Here is a 23,528-nt window from a genome sequence, read left to right on the forward strand (position 1 = left end):
AAGATCTGCTTGCTCTTGATGATTAATAATATTTTGATTTAATACAAGCAGCAACATTGTGTCACGCTTCTGTTTTTGCTATGATTTACAAAAATTTGGGAAGATACTTACAAGCACTTTTGACTGCTTTATAGATCTTTGAATTTTTAACTGAATGAAATTTTAACAGTGATTTATAATGATTTTATTTATATGCTTTTTTTTATATCTTTTTTTTTATTTATATCTATCATGATTCTCTTAAAATCATTTTAGTTTGTAAAAATTTTATCATGTTGTCTTTCTCTTTTAAATTAACTGTATTTTAATTGCCTTATTTTAAATATATTTATTGATTTTAAGAACTTAAATTTTACCTTACCATTATTATGTATTCTCTTACATAATAAAGGTATGGTAAAATTTATGGCAGCTTATATTCAGCTTTGTTTCACTACTTTATTTATATTTTTATATTTAGTATGTAAACAATTACTTTGATTTTTTTGTTGTGAAAAAAAAGTAATTATAAAATTTTCCTTGTACCATTTAACAATGACAGTATTTTCCGCACTGACTGAGTTACATTAGCGTAGCTGCCAACATTACTGGTTTTTGCCAGTTTCTCCTAGTCTACTGGTTGAATAAATATTCTCCTGGTTTTTGTATATTTTAGAAAATTCCCTAAAATTAGTAAGTTTACTTAGAAAATCCCTATTGAAATAGAATTGTTGTGCAGATTATTGCTTGCTTGAATATTTAAATAAGTGTCACTGATACAAAATGAAGCGAGCCCCATTTATAAAATTCGATTAACCATCTTTGATGAATTAAATGCCTCTTACTATTAAAAAGTATGGATAAACATAATAGATAACATTTCAAGATCATAACTGGAAAATCAATCATAAATGGAAAAAATTGCAAAATTTCTAAATTGATGACTATAAAAATCCCTAAAATTCCCTGTGTGTGAAATATTTAGTATATTTTGCAACAATTATCATGACATTTATATTATTTCTTAAAATCTACTGGATTTTTTTCTGTCTGTGTTGGCAGCTATGCATTAGTTGTAGCTTGCTCTACCATTTAACTGCAATGATTTGGAAACTGATTGCTGTGCCACTCTGTGTCTGCATGACTTCAGCAGCTAAAGTCATCTCTTGACTGTTTTGACTATTCAACTATAGAACCATGTCTGACTTTTCAAATGCACCTTGAAATTATTATTTTTTAATGTTTTACGCAAGATCTTTTAATATTGCAATGAACATTATTTTATGCATGCATTAGTCGATACATATAATAACTTAGTAACTAATGTTTGCTAATTTTTCAGTCATTCTCTTATACTTGCTTATGATTTTCTTTTGATGTTGTCTAATATCTGATATCTTTCATTCCAGACAAAGCATTACATTTTTGTTGTCCAAGCTGAAGATTCTGGGACGCCTAGTTTATCCAGTACTGTGACAGTTTATATAAATGTTTTGGATTTGAATGACAATCGGCCATTATTTGATTTCATGAGCTACAGTGATGAAATCTTTGAGAACATCACTGTCGGAACCAGCATTCTTAGAGTCAGTGCTACAGACATGGACTCAGGTAATTAGCTTTGTTTATTAAATAAATAAATATGCAAATTTGTTATAATATGCAATTTGATTGTTTTAACATATGTACAGTGCCATTTCGGAATTTCACTAAGATTTAGTAAAAAGAGCCTATATTCAGCTTATATATTTTTTAAATTAATTTTCTTAATTTTAATTAAGTTTATTGGTGTAATTTTCAATTTTAAAACTTATACTTACTTATTTTATTATTGTTATTACTTATTTTATTCCAGTATCAGTATATCTTTCCTAGAAATTCTTATTTACTGTTTAAATGGTGTCTTCATTTTAAGAAGACAAAATTTTAAGATCTCATATTATTTTTATTTTGGTCTCATAAAATTTCTATTTTTTATTTTATTTAGTTCTAATAAATTGATCCAAACATTTTAAGGGGCTGTCTACAAATTGTATCACACTGAAAGTGAGGGTGGGGCTCGTGAAGTAGTAACAGTTTATGATCATGATGGGGAGGGAGTAACAAAGGATGTGAAATCACGCATTTGGATTAATCTAAAAAAGATTAAAAACTGCAGATCAAATATTTTGGAATTACTTATTTTTTTAAATATTTTTATGTTTTTTTATTTTCAAAACAAGTACATATACAATTATGTTCTTCTTATATTCCTTATAAATATCTTTAAAACATATAGTAAAAAGTTTTTTTAAACTTAAATTTGAGCTATGAACTCTAAACTCTAATTTTTTTTTTAAAAACTAAATTCTATAATTTTAATATCATTTTACAACCAAATTCCCTTCACTATTTGAATAAATGTTATTATATATATATAATATAATATGATTTGTGATGTATAAAACACAGTAGCATTTAAATTTTGTTTATGTTTTACAATGATTTTGATCTGTTTCTTTGAAAAATCATTTTGAGACTAAGCAAAATTAAAAATTCAAAAGTAGTAGGGATCTGTACCATTTGCTATCCCTTAACTTATATGGTAAATTTTGTTTTAAAAAGTATATGCTAAGCATGGCTATTGTATTGAATGCCATTGAAAAAATCTCTTTGTTGAGTAAGGAAGCAACCAGGCCTTGCTACATGAACCAGTACAAAATATAGTTAACAGAAATACAAAATATAGTTAAATATAATCTTTTAAATATTTTGGCATCTGGTATTACATTTTACGATAGTGGCTTTTTCAAATTCAAAAGTTCAGAGCAGAAATTGTGCGTATATTAATTATTTTTGCTCTGAAATTTTTCTACTTTTAATGATAAAGTGTGAAACTTATATAAAAACATGAAGTTTTTATTTAATCTTTAAATTAAAGTTGAAAAAAAATGTTTGATGTACAATTGAAAATTTGTTTATTTTCAGGTGATAACGGATGCATTGCTTACAGCATAATAGGTGGAAATGATGACAACAAATTCGCCATACATAGTCAGCATGGTAATATTTACACCGTGGATGAATTAGATAGAGAAACTCAATCTTTCTACAGTTTAATCATTAAAGCCACCGATCAAGCTCCTGATATTGAAAAACGGCTCTTCAGTACTGTGCAAGTCAGCGTCATTTTGAAAGATGTCAATGACATGGCGCCTGAATTCTCTCCCAACGAGACATCAATACCTGAAAATGTACCAATAAATACAATTGTGATGGCCATAAAAGCCATCGATAAAGACGAGGGAAAAAATAGCTACATTGAGTATGGTCTAGCCCATTCCAGCAGCAAATTTACTCTAGGTCCCGTAGACGGATTGCTCCGTGTGGTCGGATCTTTAGACCGAGAAGAAGTATCTGAGTACAAGGTCATCGTTGTCGCTAAAGACCGTGGCGATCCTCCTCAAACAACCATGAGGGAAATTACTATTCACGTAACAGATGAGAATGATAACAGCCCTTCCTTTCTGCAAAAACAATACAATGCTACTGTATCTGAAAATGCTAGTTTAGGCCTAAGCGTTGTTCAAGTTTTTGCTACAGATGAAGATGAGGATTTAAACGCTCAAATTAGATATTCCATCATAGCGGGTGATATGAATCACGATTTTATTATTGATGAAGATACTGGCATCATTAGAATTAATAAGAATCTTGACTTTGAGCGGAAGAATTTGTATTCACTAACTATTCAGGCCGAGGATGGAGGCGTCGACGTCAAACATGACACGGCCTCGGTTGTCATTACTATTACTGACATGAATGACAACACGTGTGTGTTTCATGATTCACCTTATTTGGTTCACGTTATGGAAAATATTTTGTCACTTCCTGTTTCTCTTATAGTCATCAAAGCTCATGATAATGATAAAATTTCTGAGTTGCAATATCGAATTAAAGACGGCAATAGGACAATTTTCTCTATTGATTCAAACTCTGGTGAACTCACTATTCAAAAGTCTCTGGATCGAGAAGCACAATCTGAATACTCTCTCACTATTGTTTGTATAGATTCAGGTAAGTACAAATTTCATGCAATTAAATTTAAAATGCATCATTTATTATAATAAAAAATTATCAAAAAAGTTGATGAAGTTTAATATATTGTATATTTAAAAACAATTTCTATTACATTTATGAGTTTATTTCTTCTGACTTGCGTATTTCCAGATATGCATGATATATACAAAGGCATAAATGTCGTTTTTGGGAAATTTGTCACTAGCACAGAAAGTTCTTTAAAGTTACACTCGTATAAAAATAAAGGAAGACCAAAATTTCCATATTCTACGCATGCAACAACAGAAAAACAATAAGAAGTTTATTCAAATCAGTTAGTCACAAGTTAAATCAATAACAAGTTTTATATTTCCAAAAAACTGTTATATTTAAGAAATATATGCCGATATGTATATATATAATAAATAATCAGTATAGAATTTAATAAAAATTAAAATACTTTTAAAAAAAAATGGTGATTTTCGAACAAATTTTGTCAAAATTAGGCGGTGACAAAAGGTTGAAACTAGTTACAAAAGTCAATGAATTGCTTGTTGCAGAGATGATTGTGCTCCGGAAAAAATCCAGATTTCTGGATTTTTCGCTGACCACTATCCGAAAGTTTATGGGGGTCCAAGGTCCAGAGGTTTAAAAAAAATCGTCGATCCCATTTATGTATAAAAATTCTTGTATATTTTATGTAAAAATATTAGAACTAGAATTTATACTGGGCGTCTCTTTCATTTGTAAATATTTGTTTGGTAGAATAATAAATGTGATTAGAGATAAAAGTAAACTTACACATAATTATTCATTTAAATTATGCTGCATATAATTTATTTAGAGTTTCATGTTCTGAAATTATCAATGAATTAAATTTATAAAGACATAAGTTTTTTGAAATGGGTTATTAATGATTTTACTGAAGAAATTTTCAGGATTTTTTAGTTGGACTCACAATCACCCCTGTTGTTGAAAGTTTTTTAATTTCTAAGAAAAATTGCTTTTGCTCCTATAATTTAAAGTTTGTGGTCCCAGAAGCGACACAAAAGGGCAGAATAATGCGAGCTCTTCTAAGCAGCCTGCATGACCTGATAGGAATTTAAATAAAAATATGTGTGGTTCTCAATATGTTAAGCATGTAACCTGTTCAAAAGACTGTTTATTGTTCTGGACTGTTATTTTGATCTGATCTATCAATTTAATTTCAGGATCACCAAGACTAACTGGTACTGGGACGGTCAAAGTTATAGTGGATGATATCAATGACAATGAACCAGAATTTCTGTATAGAGAGTATATTTTGTCCGCATCTATAAAAGAAAACTTACCACCTCTTTCACATATTATAAAAGTGTCTGCATCAGACAGAGATATTGGAAGAAATGCTCAAATTAAGTATGTTAAATTTTCGTTACAGCCAATATTGTACCAAAAAAAAAAATAAAGAACCACTCTTTAAGAGTATTTAGCTTTATTGTGCGACTTTGAGGAGAACTCCAACTCCAGACTAAAAGTCTGGGGCTATCTGCTGCTATGGTTACAAGATAGAGCACATTTCTAAAGGGGGTGCAATGGAGGAATGAAGGTGTTTACTCATGCTGACCTGTGCAAAGATCAAAACTATTCACCCTACACCCCTATTCGAAGTGGCTTTTCCTCGTAACCATGGTACCTGCCACGGCGCGAGACTGATGTCTGGAGGAGTTCTCCTGAAAGCTGCACTGTACGTAGCTCTCCTTACCAAGGAAAATAAAAAGCTACGGTTTGAGTTCCTGCAAATCAAAGCAAAGTTTTTTTCAAACAAAGGCAAATTATATTTGCTATATTACAGGAAAATTTTATCAAAGCAAACAAATCATTCAAGCAAATAATTAATTTATACAAGTAATATTCACTGCTATACTTCATAATTTTTTTTTTTTTTTTTTTTTTTTTTTTTTTTTTTTGCAGCCTACTACAAATTTAATTTTAGTAAGCAATACTGCTATGTGAAATAATTGAATAATGTTTAATTACTTTTGATTTTCTTATTGCTATTTAAAAAATTGTGATATTCATAGCCTATACTGCATTGCATTGTTATACAGATATTTTTTTAAATTATGTACTTTTATTTCACATATTTTCTTTATTTTTGTTTGTAGTATAACTGATAAATGTAATTAAAATTTTGTAATCATATAACAATAATAAACAGTTATTACTACTAAATTGGTGATAATTATTTCATATAATTATATATTTTTAATATTTTTACTCACATAATGATATATAATCCAATAGAATAATAATAATAGAGTTATATTGATCCAATTTGTGATAGATTAATATTTGCAGTTTAAACTAATTATTGTAATTTTTATTATGTTGACCTTTTAATTTTTTAACAGTAAATTCAACTTACAAATTGTAGAGCATTTTTGGAAATGTAGGTTTAATGTGCTATCTGATGTAAAAGCTAATTTGTAGTGTTATTTGTATTTTCTTGTTAAAATAAAATAGACATTAATTTGATTTTAAACTGTTACAGATACAGCCTGATGGGAGATTCTGAAAAATTTAGCATTGATTCAAGCACAGGAATCATCAGTAGCAATGAAATTTTAGATCGCGAAGAAAAAGATCGTTATAGCCTTCTTCTCGTGGCTGAAGACATGGGACTAATCAATCAATACAAATCAGTAATGAATGTGTCTATATCTGTCGAGGACGAAAACGACAATACTCCAGAGTTTGCTGAATCAAATTACAGAGTTTATATTCCTGACACAGCGATCGGAGGTATATTTAACATTATTGTTATATTTAATAAATAATATCTTTCATTTCTAATGGCAAGATTAAGAGACAAATATAGAATAAGAGAAGCAGATTAGGGCTAGTTTATGTATTCAAAAGACCCCTGGCCTCCCAGTAGTGTTCCATAAGAGAACGTTGGGTCAAAGTTCGGCAAAGGATGAGATGGTGATTATTCGTGACCTGTCCCAGACTACAGACAGAAACAATGGAAGTGTTTTTGGAGACAGCCATGGCCAGCGGAGATAATTTGTCCTTCCAAAACTTTTGTTCTAAAAGAAAGGATCTTTTTAAATTCCTCAGATATGTTTTTTTTTATTAATCCTTTTATTGTTCCTGTCAGGACTCTGATTCCAATGGGGCTGCAGAAATAAAATCCAGAACTGTGTTTTTATTTCTAGAGCCCTATTGCTTCTTTCTCCTTCATCTAAACTCTATCAGCAATCATGTCTGTAATGCAAATTATTTCTCACAAAAGAGTTAGTTTCTTTTAACTCTTCTCTCCCCAACTGTAGAAGAATGACACTTCCCGCATCCCTCACCCTCTGACCATTTGGTCAGGGATCATTCAGATGCGTGGGAGTGGAATCAGAATCTTGACAGTTCTTAAAGAAATGTCTCTTGAAAGAAATGTCTGTAGAGTTCTAGACACCCTTTTTGGTCAGTGAATTGGAAATCTGATTGCCATGGATTTCACAACGCCCAAAAATATACTTTAAGAAAATGTGCTTTTTGTTGACATATAAGCTTTGTAACAGTCATGGATATTCAAAGGCCATGAAAGACAAATTAATGAAATGTTATATTAGTAGATTATTGTTTTAATTGATTTTATCCTAATATGTTTCTTATTACAGTACAGAACCAGTTATCCGGAATTCAGGAAACCGGAAAACCAAAAAACCGGAACAAAATTCGATAAATTTTCCCGCAATTAAAAAAAAAAATTTTTTTTTCCTCATAAGATTTTAGGAAATTATCTTTCTTTTTTGAAAGATGTTTAATTTACCATTATTTTGGAAATAATCATTAGTGTATTACTTAATCGTTTTTTCTTCTTTTTAAGATTACTTACAAATAATTTTCNTCCAGGGTTTAACACTAAAAAAACGGCTTTTTGTAGCGATTCAGAAAACCGGAAAAATCAGTTATCCGGAATAGCGATAGTCCCGATCGTTCCGGATAATCAGTTCTCTACTGTATAATGATTTTTTTCTTATTATAATCAATTAGAAATTCTTTTTGTATAAATTAAGACTTGATTGGTGTAACATTATTTATAGCAAATTAATTTTGGTAATTGTAGAATTTCAATATTGTTTTATTTTTTATTATAATTATTTAGTATGTTAAATTAATAATTATAATTATAACAGTAATATTACTTAGTATGCTGTAGAGTTGTGGTAAATGTTGAATTTCAATATTGTTTTATTTTTTATTATAATTATACGTTAAAAAGAAAGGCACTTTTAAAATCACAACAATTTCTTTTTGACACCTTATTTGCATGTCAAACAAATAATAATAAAAAGAAAGTTGTTAACCAAAAGTTATTCACACAACAAAATATTAAATTTTGTATTTAATTTTGTTTTTATGTAGGTTAAGGCACCATTTGCTATGAAAATATCATTAATTATGAGTTAAAAATTTAAGCTGTAACTTAGTGGGATTGATAAGTAGCAGCAGACAAAAAACATTCTGTTGCTTAATTAATATTCTATAATATAAATTTGCTGTATAATAAATTTTAAAATATGCACTTGATTATATAGTATTTATATAAGTAAAAATAATTTTTACCCAATGGGGTATGGAGAAATAGATTTCTTTTTTTTTTTTTTTTTTTTTTTTTTTTTTTTTTTTTGTCTTTTTCAATGTATTTTATGCTCCAAAAAGCTACCACATGATTTTGATCTCTACTAGCAAAATTTGTAAATACGGTCGAAAATACTTATAATACTTTGTGCTGTATAGAATTTTGTGTTAAATAGATTTTTTCACATATTGTTAAATTTGCCAACTAAACATGGAAATATAAATCTGAAACAGATCAATATTTATATTTAAAAATAATTTTTAAATAACAAAATACTTTAAAACACAGAAATATTTGCTGAAGTATTTATAATTTACGAAAAAATTTTTAACTATTAAGAACATTATAAATAAAATGCAACAAAGATATCAATTTTGATTTGCTTTTAAGACTGTTAAGTAAAATAGTTTATGGAGAATTATAATTTATAGAATTGTGGCATATAGATCTACCATTGTTTCTTACTTTGCTGAAAAGAAAATTTGTGACATAATTGACTAAAAAAATAAAAGTTTTTGATGTAGAATAATTTACATGTATTTTATTTATTACAGCTCATTTCGTTTTTGGAGCCATTGCTAGTGACAGAGACGCTGGAATGAACAGCAAATTGGTGTATCACTTATCAGGCACAGATGCTGACAAGTTTCAAATTAATCAAGATACAGGCATTGTAAAACTTGTGGAAAAATTGGTAAACAAATCTGAAGGATATGAACTTGAAATTCATGCTACTGATTCTGGCCAAACTCCTTTATCAACAACAACATCTGTAACAGTGTACACTCAAAAGCAGGCTTTGTTTCCCCGATTTCACCCCGGTTTGAGGAATTTCAAGTTTGCAGAGTCAACCGAGAATATTATTGTCACACGGGTATCTGCTCTATCACCAAAAAATGGTGACATGGGCAAAATTAAATATTATATAGCAGGTGGTAATTTTGGAAACTCATTCACTGTTAACCATCTTGGTGAAGTTAGACTCGTTGGGGGATTAGATCGTGAAACTATATCTTCATATGAACTGTGGATTGGGGCATCAGATAGTGACATACCCTCTTTAGCTAGTGCAATAAAACTGGAAATTCTTGTTACTGATGTCAATGATAATGCACCAGTATTTGAAAGTCCAGTGTACAATGCGACTGTCAAAGAAGAGTTGGAACCACCATTATTTGTCATACAAGTTCAGGCGTCAGATGCCGATTTCGGCGTGAATGGCAATGTAGAATATAGTTTTGAATCTGAGAGTGAGGTACCTTTTTCGTTGGATTCAAAAACTGGGAAAATATTTACGACTGATGTACTCGACAGAGAAACAATAGACGAATACAAAATTGTCATCAAAGCTGTTGATCAAGGAAATCCACAAAAAACAAGCTCTGCCACTTTGTATATTAAAGTCCTCGACAAAAACGACAATCCTCCACGATTCACCAGATTGTTTACCGCAAATGTTACAGAAGATGCCCCTATCGGCAGTTTCGTAATTCAAGTTACCTCGTCTGATCGAGATATCAACGAAAACGCAAATGCAACATACAGTTTTTCCCAAAATCCTGGATCAAAATTTGTCATTGATCCATTATCTGGCAATGTTACTGTTGCTGGTGTAATTGACAGAGAAATCAGAGACGAGTATTTGTTGAAAGTATCAGCTGTTGACGGTTCTTGGAAAGCCGAGACGCCCTTGACCGTTCTTGTTCAAGATGTCAACGACAATGTTCCAGAATTCAAATTACCGGAGTACACATTCAACATTCCAGAACTCATGGAGGGAATTTCCTTCATCGGCCAAGTGACTGCGACTGATTCTGATAAAAAGGGTCCGAATTCTTTTATAAGTTATTCTCTAAAAAGGCCATCTGATTTATTTCGTATAGATAGAAATGGCAACATCATTAGCAATAAAAGAACTTTAAAAGGATCACCAGAGAATCGGCACATGATACAGGTGGTGGCAACAGATCATGGGAATCCTCCTCTGAGTAGTGAAGTTACAGTCTTTATAAATGTAATTGATTCCAATAACAATGATCCGGTTTTCCAGAAAGATTCCTATTTTTCTCCTGTTCCTGAAACTGCATCTATAGGTCTTCCTGTACTTCAAATAACAGCTGAAGACAAAGAAGATATTGGGATAAATGGTGAAATAGAATACAAGATAGTTGGAGGAAATGGATCAGATTATTTTGCTGTGCACAAGAAAACAGGTAAATGACTTTAAAGTATTTCTGATTTTAATATCAATGACTTATTAAAACTGCATTAGTTTTATTCAGGTTTTCAAATTAACCTAGTTTTCAGTTAAAAATTATTACCTTCATTGAACTTTTAAACAATGCATCAATCCCTCCCAGACTGGCAAAAGGAAAGAAAAGCCTTTCCCCAAGTCCGTGTGTTCCAAAAGTATACTTACTAAAGAGTATGTATACACTATATGCACACTAATACGAGTTGTAATAGGAGTATATTGAATTGAAATCACGTCTCCATAACTTAGGGCCCCTAGAGTCGAAAAGACTTTTTCTATATATGATACTGTGAGACGTGAAGATAGAATCACATGTTAACGTTCCTGATATCTGAGGAGGTTATGGCATGATTTATATATTATGGTATGATATTGTAATATTACGTGAATATTAATCCATTGAATTTTATTAATTCTAGTAGAGAATGGCGTAGGTATTATGTATGCTAATACTTCATATAATGGTTATTTCATTTCATGAATCATTGTATTTCTGAACTATTTTAATGTACTAATTTTATTTGACCAATCATTGAATATTTAATATTTTTTCTTGCAATATCCAAGTCTTACAAATCACATTTTTAAAAACCAAGGATTACATATTCATGATTTGCATTCAATTTATGTTTTGTTAATTATGAATTTTTAACAAAGAAGTTAGTTATTGATTCAGCAAATATAATTCATTATATAAATTTTCTGTTTTAATATAAATGTTCAAAGTAGAAAATAGTTGTATAAAATGTATTGCTTATGCAAACAACCAATTTATAAATAAATAAATATGAGACATAAATGGTAGTAATTTTGTTGTTCAAAACTCAAGCTACTTTATGATGAATAACATGGTTCAAGTAAATAAATTTTTTCTGTTTATCAAGGTTGGATCACTGTCTTGAGTCCTTTGACTGGATTGAAGAATAAATGGTTTTCCATCGTTTCTCAAGCAGTGGACAAAGGAATACCCCCTAGATCAGCTGACGTGTCTGTCAATTTTGCTGTCACTGGTGAAAACATCTTTGCACCTGCATTCTCAGCTTTGAGTTATCAAGTTGTAATTCCTGAAAATGAACCTCTTCTTTCTGAAATTGTCACAGTGACTGCTACCGATGAAGATGAGGGTAAGATCTTCCTCTAAAAATAAATTTAACTCAATTACGAATTGTAAAGGATATTAGATTTTCTCATTGTCTGCAATGCACTTAAGATTCACTGTGTACAATATATTCTCTGTGATTTCTGTGTACTTTTCTATTTTTTTATTCTGTGTTGTTCTAAATTTGTATTATAATTGAAGAATATATAGATGTATTAAATTAATTATTATATTTAATGCAAAAATCTACATTCTTTTATTTTTTTATAAATGTTTTAAACACATATTGTACATAAATTTTAAAGACCTTTTGCTTATTCTATTAAAATTATTAAATTTATATTTCTGTACTGGATTTGCATAAAAAATTAAGTTTGTTAGCAATAAGTGAATAAGGGCGTTTTTAGAGTAAAATTTATATTTATTACTAAAAATATAGTCCATTTTTAAAGTGTTAATATTTTTAGATAATTTTTACCAAATTATTATTATTATTCCTATTCTTAGGTCATCACTTAGTAAATGATAACTACTATTGTTTAGCGTTTAATACACTTTGCTAAAATGAAGGAAAAAATTAAATTTTAAAATAATTTTTTTTTCATAAAATATTGGCGATCGAAATGGGCTACAGGTGGCGTAGAGCAGAACTCTCTACCTATGGCAACACTTCGCATGCTTTCACCATTAGCGTGTGGAAAGTCGTAGAAGAAGGAAGTACGTTAGTTTCTGTCGTGATTTTTATATAGATTAAAATTTTTTAAGTTGGGAAACTATATGGAACTCTAAAAGATAGCATCATGGAAATTTTAAAAAATATTTTTGTTAATTAAAAACGAAAATTATTAAGAAAAGGAAAAATATCGTGGTACATTCCTATATGACTAAAAAGAGGAGGAGAGGGAAGGGAGAAAGCCAAAGGCATGGAACCAGTCTTCTCCCCAGATGGCGTATTCGAGCATTGAGATTGGCAATATCATATTTACAATTTTCTTGTTTACAATTTGCAGAATTCATATTTACTGGTCTTTTTATTTTATTTTCAGGGTATAATGGTGAGATCATTTATTCAATCAGTACTGGAAATCAAGATGATCAGTTTTATATTTCACCAACCAGTGGAGCAATAAGGATAGCTAAGCATTTGGACTTTGAAAGTGTCACCACCTATCATTTAAGCATACTGGCATCTGATCGTGGTTTTGAGAGCAAAAATTCCACAGCAGTGTTGACAGTCCTAGTCACGGATGTAAATGACAATCCACCAATCTTCAATGCATCTAGTTTCAATGCCTATATATTTGAGAACGAATCTCCTGGTAGCTTTGTGACACAACTAATTGCATTTGATGCCGATTCTGTTAGAAATGGCGTCATTGAGTATTCAATTATAGAAGGCGATGACTTCAGCTTGTTTCAAATCGATCCCAAGACTGGGATTGTTACATCCAAAGTCTCATTTGATTATGAAGAAAAGACAAAATACATGATTGAAGTGATAGCGAGCAACACTGGCACTTTTTTGTTTACATCAACGGCTCTGCACATTAATGTTAAAGGCAAAAATGAATATTACCCCCATTTTATTCAACCAGTGTTTCAGTTCGCCGTGAGCGAGTCGGCTGGAGTGGGCACTACAATTGGTCAGTTGCAAGCCATCGATGAAGATAGTGGGGAAGATGGCGACATTTACTTTCTACTAGTTGGCAGCAATGTAAATAAGGGTTTCCAAGTTGACACAAAAAATGGAAGCATCAAAGTATCCAGGATACTGGATCGGGAGTCTCAATCTCGGGTTGTGCTTACAGTCCTGGCCAAAAACTTTGGAAGCATACGAGGAAACGATACGGACGAGGCTCAAATTGTCATCAGCATACAAGATGGCAACGATCCTCCCGTCTTTTCGAAGGATGTTTATGAAGCAAGAGTGTCTGAAGCGGCCCTTTTGGGAACGACAGTCGTTTCTGTATCGGCAGTCGATAAAGATGTCCATCCTAATAACAACCAATTCTCGTTTTCTATACTGTCGGGAAATGTCGATAAATCCTTTAGTATAGACCCTCAAACCGGGACAATTTACACCTCTGGAGTTCTTGACAGAGAATTGTATTCTCTGTATAATTTGACTGTAACTGCAACTGACAGTGGAAACCCACCACAAACTGGATCAACCTTTGTTAAAATTTACATAGATGACGTGAACGATAACGGCCCTTCGTTTGATTCAGAAAAAACTTTTGGGTATATATTAGAAAACGAACCTCCTTATTCGAGTGTCATGGTTCTTAGTGTGACCGATGATGATTTGCCTCCAAATGGTGCGCCATTTAGGTTTGCACTTGTTGGGGGAGAACATAAAGATTTTTTCGATATTGACCCAATATCGGGATTAGTCAAAACAACCAGGAGCCTTGATAGAGAAATTTTGCCAGAACTTGATATTATAGTGGAAATAAAAGATAGTGGAAAACCTCCAATAAGCACCAAAAATCCTCTTAGGATTTCTGTACTTGATAAGAATGATAATCCCTCAACACCAAGACCCCTTACAGTTTTGGTTTGGGTGCATAACAGAAGATTCCCTGGTGGTAAAATTGCTGACATCAGACCCTTAGATTTGGACATAATTGGTCAATATCACTGCGAAATTACTGAGGGCAATAGTGCTTTGTTCAGAGTTCCTAAGAACTGTGATTTATATGCTGCGAAATTAGATAACCCTGCAGGAAGCTACACGTTGAATGTAACAGGAAATGATGGCATTCACAAGAACCAGTCTTCTATTATTAAAGTGAAATTCCTGAATTTTGATAATTCTACCTTGCAGAATAGTGTCTCTTTACGAGTGTTTAATTTTTCTGCTGATGTTTTTCTGAGGGTACATTTTGACAATTTCTTGCGTATTTTAGAAGATATCTTTCAGGTAAGTTTTCTTAATTTTTAAAATAAACTTCAATTTAATTTGGTTAAATTTACATATAGTTTCTTAAATGACATTTTATCATTAATTAGTGTAGTAGTTTATCAGTAGTTTAATAGTGTAGTAGTAGTATCATTATTAGTGTAGTAGTGGTCCAGGAAAGAATTGTTGATGAACGGGGATTCTTACTTTGATTGTGTCAGTCAAATTTCTCTTATTTCCACTGATGTGAAATCACATTGGTTGAATAATATTACTTTTATCGTAATTACTAAGTAAACTTTAATGAATTATTATCATCATTAAACTTTTCTTTCCAATTCTTTATCGTCCTGTTAAATAAAAATTCCATTGAAAATATGCAGTATGTTCAATTGGATACTTGCCCCCTTGAATAACTTTTCAATTAGAAATCGCTGAAAAGCATAAATTTTGTTTTGGAAGGCAATATTTAAATACTCACTCTAATCAACTGGGGAACTTTTCTCCTCTACAATAAATTAGGTGGTGGTCCATGAATATTTTCTGCTTGTTGGTTCTTGAGAATCAAAAGATTGGTGACCGCTGTCCTGAATTATGAATTAATTTAATTTTATTTCACAATTAAATTGTTTTTGACTTCAAATGGGAATCAAAAATTTTAAAAACTTCTTTTGAACCAAAGTGAATTATTAATTATGATATCAGCTCTAGATCGTCATGAACAAGATATTATTAATTAGAAAAGACACTACTATATTTAGAGAAAATAGCTGTTCAGTCATCTGTTGCCTAGTAATAGATTTGCCATGGACTGGGAAAGTCAATGAATTTTAGTTACCTAGTAACAAAAATGAGTTCGATAAAATTATCCCTGATTTATTGACGAAGTATCTTGTGCAGAAGCATTTAAAAAATTTAAATTGTCAAAATTTATATGCTATATCGGCAAATAAAAAGTTAATTTTAATCTGCATACAAAAAATAATAAAAATAAAAAAACTAACAAGATTTGGATTTGTTTCAATCTCATATTTTACCCCATTTTGAAATTTCTAACTCATTTGTAAAACGAAGAATATATTATAATGCTTACTATTTTCATTCATTTTTATTTCCTTCTTTAATTTTTGCGTTTTTGTTTCCCCCAAATGTAATAATTTCATACACTGTCTTTATTTTTTAAGGTTCCTAACATTTATAAAAATTACTTGTTTATTTTTATAAATGTAAGTTATGTAGTTCAATTTTCTAAAAACTGTTACATAAATGTAATATATTTAAGAGAAAATATTTTTTAAAAAAGAGCTTTTTATTTTTATGACTTTTAATCAAGATTTAAATGTCATTATTCAACTTAAATGTCAATTTCTAAAATTTAAGATTGTGAGATGGTTAATATATTGACATTGTCTTTTTTGTTAAAGTCTCCATGTTTTTTTTATGAATGCTTTTAACTTTACTATTTTTATTTGTAGCCCACAAGAGGTGGAAGTGAACCAGTTGTATACAGCATAGTCAACATTGAAGAACATTTAGAAATAACTCTTGCATCAAGAGTATCCGAGAACCGATATATGCCTCCTCAAGATTTATTTATTTTGATGAACACAAAACTACCATTCATTCAAGACATCATTAAAGAAAACATAGTTATTGATTATGATCCCTGTAAAAGCGAACCGTGCCAAAGTAACGGTATTTGCAGCAGTTTCTTAGAAATGAAAAATTCCTTATCCATTGTTGACTCTCCATCATTGATTTTTACTTCTCCTTATGTTGCTCGCCAATTTGCTTGCAAATGTCCGGAAGGGTTCTCTGGCTCTGTGTGTCAGTATCAGCAAGATCCGTGTTTGCCCAATCCTTGCTTGTTTGGTGGTATCTGTCATCCTGACGGTGCTTCTTTCCGTTGCGTGTGCATTACTCAGTATGAAGGTGAAAGATGTGACCTACCTCGAAAAGAATCTTGTGCGAGTGCACCGTGCAAGAATGGTGGAACCTGCCAAGAAGCACCAAATGGTGGTTTCTTCTGTTTATGCAGACCGGGCTTCAAGGGATTAGTTTGCGAACAAACTGCTGATGCTTGCAGACCAAATCGTTGTCTGAATGGTGGAACTTGCATGAGTGAAAATTTAGGTAAGTTGCAATAATACATTTTGATGATCATCAAAATATTATAATAGCTTTTTTTTTATTTGTTTAATTTCAATTTTTCTTCTAGCTTTAGAAAAAAATTAATTTTATACACATTAGGGGATCAAGGTTAATTCAACCACGTCTTTAAGAAAAATTTTTTTTTCCAACCTTGTATATGTATTCATATATCGCAAGTGTGTGTGCAATAATATTATAAATTTTACAATTAATAATAATACTAGAGTAATTTACACAAAACTATGATATATTTTAATTAGAAATAGGTAACTAACAGGAAAATTGTTGATAACACAACTTGTTTTTAATGTTAATCTGTATAAAAGTGCTATTTAAAATTTTACATTAAAGGTGTTAATTGTACTGTACCATATATCCTGTTGTATAAGTAGACTTTTCAAACCTTCAAAATTTTTTGAAATTCGGGGCGTCTATTTGTACACCAGTAGTAATGTCCGGCAATCCTTGATGGTGAAATCTGGGCACATTATGAACAATGAGATAGATATGAATTACTCTGCATCAATTTACCCCTATTCTTTCAAAACTTATTTTTAATATAAATCATTTTGCGGAAACTAGTGAAGATGTGCAGCGGAGTACCCATTTAATAAGACCACCTCCGTAATGGTTCCTATTACCATTTATATATCAAACTTACCATTAACATTCATATAGTAAACTATACACTAATTAACCTGTGGTATAACTGCTACTGTAATTATTAAATACCAATTCACTAGTATATTGGACTTGTTAACTTTATCCTGTGTACCTTTTGATAAATGAAGGTTGACATCGTCAATAATTAAATCCTCACGTTTATGTTCTCCAGACGTGATATGAACTCGCCAACATTGATGAATGGTCCACATTTATCAGCTGAATTGCTCACAAAATAGCACTAAAAAATCCGGTGAAGTAAACCCCCTTCTCTCAGCCAATAACGAAAAATGAAGGAAAAAGAAATAAAATAAAAATAAAAATATTATGAGTAAAAAAATAAATAAATAAACAGCATTAATCAACTAGTAGTATTCGTTCATTGAATTCTATGACAAACAAAATTCTGGAAGGGGAGTAATGGAGCGTAACTTCCACTGCAAATATTAAATACCAATTCACTAGTATATTAGACTTGTTAACTTGATTCTATATAGGAGTACCTTTTGAGAGATGAAGTTTGACACAGTCAATAATTATATCCCCACAAACCTAAATAAACTATTTCATCAGAGTGCAAAATTTCCACTGGCCAGCTCGCCATTGGCGATCAAATATTTAAAACTGGCAAGTAAGTTTTTTCGTTTAAAAGTTGAGTTAATTGGTGTGTTTTAAAATCTAGTGACAAAATTTTTCTTCTATTTTGAGGAACAATGCTGAGTTACCCATATTTTACCCATAAAACCTTTGTTCCTGGAGACAAAATAACTATATGCTCCTAGTATTAATTTTTATTATATGTTGTTTATTTGTCAGCATGAAAATAACTCTTCTGTATTTATTGCATTGCATTCATTGCATTGTAATATTGCATAATATCTTTCTCTCCAATTTAATCCTTTATTTTATATTTAGGTTACCACTGTTTGTGTACCTCTAATTATTTTGGAAAGCATTGTGAGAAGTCATCTTTTGGATTCCATCCATTTTCGTACATGGCTTTTAATTCTCTGCAACCAACAACAAATGACATATCAATTGTGTTTTCGACAAATAACCCCAATTCCCTATTGGTGTATAACTTTGGTGCTCAAACTGGTGGTCGGTCTGATTTTCTTGCTTTAGAAATAGTTAACGCCATACCAGTTGTATCTTTCGGAGGTTCAAGAACTGCAATTACTAGAATATCTGCTAACATGATAGTTTCTGATGGAAAGTGGCACAAAGTAACTGTTATTCGAAATGGAAAGGTAACTTTTTAAAAATAACCTTTGTTTTACAAAAGTTATAGTTTTTAATTTATCATTATTCATTTATTTTACAGTGGTCAGAAAAATTGCATTATTTTCAATATATCAACTTCAAATATATTTTTTAAATATGGTGATTACTAACTGCTTTTGAAATGTAGTCATTACTTAACTACTTTTAGTAGATGAGTTTTGCTAGGGAATCTAGTTTACACTCATGCTCAATATTGAAAAAATTGAAGGTCGAAAGAAAAATTTCATGAAAACTGGTTCAGATTAATAAATTAAGATGTAAAATTATTGAGAAATATCGAATCATATTTATGTGGGTCAATTTATCATTCAAAACTATTTTTAATGGATTTTTTATTGTTAATATTCAGTATTTTATGAAAACAAATATTTACTGCTATGAATGCTATAAAATTTTCGAATATTAATGATTTCATTAAATGCTTAAATCTCTTCAATTTTTATGTTCCTCTCTGTTGAAATAACATGTCTCTATTTTTGAATTTTGATAGTAAGTGTACATCTTGAGTGTAAAAATTAGTTGAAATTTTGCTGCTTTACTTTACTAACATTCAAAGTAGTTGCAAGAAATCATTACAAACTATTGCTTTTTGTATCGCACTACCCATTATATAAATTTTTTTAAAAGTAATGCATTACGCACTCTACAAAATACATAAACAGTATTAAGTACAGTAATTCCATTACTTGTAGTGCGTTAGTTTCGACCACTGTTCATATATATTTACATAGAATAAACTTTTGCTTTTTTTTTAAGGAGAAAATGCAGTTTTTTTTTCAAATCTTCCGATCTGTGTAGTTTCTGTAATTTTAAAATCATAAAATATTTCATATAATTTCTTAAAAAGATTTTAAATTTTAAGAGTAATGTATTTCATTTTTAACAAGTATGTTATATCCGTATTTAAATTAAATGCTATCCATTATTATTCTTCATTTTTACAATACTATTAAAAGTATATATAATTAGGTTGACAGATTGCTGCATATTAACCTATGTTTGTGTATAGAGAACCAGGAAAAAAGTATATTTGCTTTTATATACCCATAAGTAATGATAAATGTTTTTGGTTCCTAAAGTAGTTTAGTAATCTAAAAGCATTAAAAATTGTTCTATTGTTTTCTAATTTATTACTTTTAAAAGTAAGACAGCTTTTAATATAATTAATTTAAGTTTTGATATAATTTTTTCTCCTTTTTTGTTAATTTTTCCTTATTATCAAAATTTTGATAATTTTGACTTAAGTTTTAATTTTTCTCCCTCTCTTTTGCAAATAGCATTAAAGTTTTTTATGAAAAAAGTTATCAAAACTCAGAACAATTTATGTTCTAAAAATTCATTATGTTATTTTATTTGAGAATTATTATTAAAAATTTCAAGCATTACAATTTCACATTAAGTATTTACTTGTTAATTTTTGTTTTGTTTTTGTTTTGTTTAAATGAACTAAAGCAGTTTCTTTTTTATACTATATTCTGAAAATCATGTTCATTTTATTTTCCATACAATTTTATATTTTCTGTCATTTTTTGAAATTTATTTTTAAATTCTGGGTATACTTAGCTCATTTGCAGGTATTATTTACAAACCTATATCAATGAATTATGTTTATTTTAAATATTTTTTTTGTCATTTTAATATAAATCTATTTTGTTTAGTTATTTCAAAATCAAATGCTCACATTTTGATGTTCTTTTTCAACAGGTTGCTTCAGTGTCTGTTGCTAATTGTAATGAAAATGGCGATACTTGTGAAGAGTGCCTTCTTGGCAATTCTACTTGCTCTAAATCTGCATCAGGTCACACTGGGTAAGATTCTAAGTTTTTTAAACAAGAAAATTTTTATGTTTTGAATTAATTCTGTTCATGCCATAAATACACAAATACGTTTTTCATTTAACAAAAAAGTGTATTTTAACTCTGACTGAGCAAAAAAAGTCATGGCAAATTCTATTTCACCTCCATTGGTAATTAAAAGTTTAAATTTTAAAGAAAAGTGAATTCAAGTAAATCTAGGGGTTAAGTTTATTTCAGATGTAACTTTCGAGAAATCTCTTCATGTTGAGTACACTAATCGATAAAGTGGTTTAAATTTTTTTAAATTTTTTCGTTAATTTAATGAAACTATTACAAATGTCAAAGATCCATGACAACCTTTTTTTAAAAAAAATTGTTGAATTTTAATGTATTCTTAAAAAAGACTGATTTTAAGAAATTTACTAAGGGTTTTTTGGCAAAAAGATGGCATCACATTACGAGTTTCTTTATATCCATTAGTATATAGTTTTTAAAAATATATAAATTTTCATTAGAGAAGTTAGAAAATCTGAATCAAATGCTATGTTCATTTTCTGAAGTACATATTTTGAGCTGTGTCCGTTTTCTTAAGCATACATTTTGACCCATGTCCAGAATAAAAAGCTTACCTATAATATTGTTTATTGCCCAGGTTTTTTTTTATAGTTTGATTAATTTTTTAATCTTTTTTACTTTTATTTTATTTTTTCTGTACTTTGATCTTATTGTTTTCTGCCTATTAATTATATTCTAATATTTTCTTCATTTTAATGCTATTGTAATTTGAAGGTATTCATGTACATATTCTAAAATATTACTTGCAGTTACTAATACATAGAAATTTTAATGTAGTCTTAGAATTAAAAATAGTATATTGTGGATTTATTTTTAAAGAATAGAAACCTATGTATTTTAAATACATGCAAAAATTTCAAAATAGTATTTAAGGTTTATGGTTGTCTCTTTAAATAATTTTGATATTTAATTGTTTAAATTGTCATACATCAAAACCTGCCAATCTTACCTTACAAATATTTGCATAGTTCCTTGAAGCTATTCAGCCTAAGTCTCATTTGATTTTGCAGATTATCAATTTGATTATTTTTGAATAAAGCCTCAGATACCTATTTGTTTCTATAACATTTATGAATTGATATTAGAAGCATTATTTTGTTTGGATCTTTACTATTTTTTATCTTATTTTTAGAACCTTAAATTTCAATGGTAACTCTATGCTCCTTGGTGGCGTTCCTACAGTAGATCGTCTCCTCGAACGCCCTGGTCAAGTGTCAACCCACGATTTTGTTGGATGCATGCGAGGATTATTTGTGGATGGTCGAGAGATTGACATGAGTGTGCCACTAAAATCTGCCCTCATCACAACTTGCAGCAGAAAAGGAAATCCTTGTGCCACTTCAACCTGCGGTGAAGGTGCAACTTGCATTAACAATTGGTTTAGCAGTACATGTCTTTGCAATTTTGGAATGATTGCTACATCTTGTATTGAAGGTATGCACAAATGCAGAATGTTTTATTTTGTCATTATTATTGTTCATTTAATTGATGTTTCTTATTATCAATGTTTGTTTTATTTTTTGGAGTTTCTATTACACCAATCAATCGGTTCAATAAAATTAATTTTGTTATTGTTCTGAAGCGAATTTCGACCATTCTTAGAATGGGTTCTGTTCACATGATTTTTTCCAATATATTTTTTAGTTTTGAGGTATCTCTAAAAAGGTACTGAAGTACTTGAGATATCTATAATTAAAAAGAGGTATCTCTAAATGGAGATACTCTTCTCTCATGTTGTTTTGAGGTTCAGTTCCACTGCTTAATTTACATTGGCCCAGTATACCCTTCACTGATTTTTTTTTAAATTTAAATACAATTACCTTTTTTGCCCTACACTAATATTTTTTTTTTGTCAAGATTAAAGAGAGAGTTTGGAAAGGTTGTATAACTTAAATGCTATTGTACCATGCCCAAAAATTGGTTTAAAAACATTACCGCTACTGAAACACATTCATGCTCGGAGTAGTTCCTGTACAGTAATGCTGTAAAAAAACAGTTGGGAGAATGTCGATGGAGATATTTTACTGAAGATAAGTGCACTGACCACTGTTTATTTTTTTAGCCACTTTAGCATTATTAATATTTATTTCATTATACTTTATTATTGCAGTCAAAAAATTGCTTTGAAAGTAATTGTGTAATCTAAATTTCTTTTTTGTGTAATCTAAATTGGCCTAATTTTATATCATTGCTCTTGAGGATTTAAGTTTTAAGACATGTAGAAAAAAAATGAAGTTTCAACTAGGAGGCTACTTAAATTTTCATGCAATTTATGTTTTGTAAAAGTTTATATTATAAGTTATTGTTATTTATTATATGAAAAAGCAGTTATTGGTTATACATAATTTTTTCAAAATAGGGAATATATAAAATGACTATGTATAATTACTCACTTTGTTTATGAATGAGTTTTGTAAGAAATTTTTATTTTTGGTACTTAAAAACTTTATGCCTCGGATTTGTATCNATTATTAATATTTATTTCATTATACTTTATTATTGCAGTCAAAAAATTGCTTTCAAAGTAATTGTGTAATCTAAATTTCTTTTTTGTGTAATCTAAATTGGCCTAATTTTATATCATTGCTCTTGAGGATTTAAGTTTTAAGACATGTAGAAAAAAAAATGAAGTTTCAACTAGGAGGCTACTTAAATTTTCATGCAAT

The 23,528-nt window shown here is 29.8% G+C and overlaps 1 protein-coding gene across 1 annotated transcript in view; it reads left to right on the forward strand.

The window, feature by feature from the left end:
- Nucleotides 1–23,528, forward strand: part of LOC107443710 (cadherin-related tumor suppressor fat) — a 148,151-nt gene that overhangs the window by 117,523 nt on the left and 7,100 nt on the right. Inside the window, exons 4-14 of the mRNA XM_043042227.2 lie at nucleotides 1,389–1,590; nucleotides 2,947–4,035; nucleotides 5,229–5,415; nucleotides 6,551–6,801; nucleotides 9,193–10,851; nucleotides 11,777–12,016; nucleotides 13,038–14,914; nucleotides 16,369–17,026; nucleotides 18,623–18,957; nucleotides 20,696–20,799; nucleotides 21,995–22,296. Of these exons, the coding sequence (XP_042898161.1) occupies nucleotides 1,389–1,590; nucleotides 2,947–4,035; nucleotides 5,229–5,415; nucleotides 6,551–6,801; nucleotides 9,193–10,851; nucleotides 11,777–12,016; nucleotides 13,038–14,914; nucleotides 16,369–17,026; nucleotides 18,623–18,957; nucleotides 20,696–20,799; nucleotides 21,995–22,296 (6,904 nt within the window). The remainder of the gene's footprint in view (nucleotides 1–1,388; nucleotides 1,591–2,946; nucleotides 4,036–5,228; nucleotides 5,416–6,550; nucleotides 6,802–9,192; nucleotides 10,852–11,776; nucleotides 12,017–13,037; nucleotides 14,915–16,368; nucleotides 17,027–18,622; nucleotides 18,958–20,695; nucleotides 20,800–21,994; nucleotides 22,297–23,528) is intronic.

The sequence above is a fragment of the Parasteatoda tepidariorum genome, chromosome 9, assembly GCF_043381705.1.
Source record: "Parasteatoda tepidariorum isolate YZ-2023 chromosome 9, CAS_Ptep_4.0, whole genome shotgun sequence".
NCBI classification, from domain to species: Eukaryota; Metazoa; Arthropoda; class Arachnida; order Araneae; family Theridiidae; genus Parasteatoda; species Parasteatoda tepidariorum.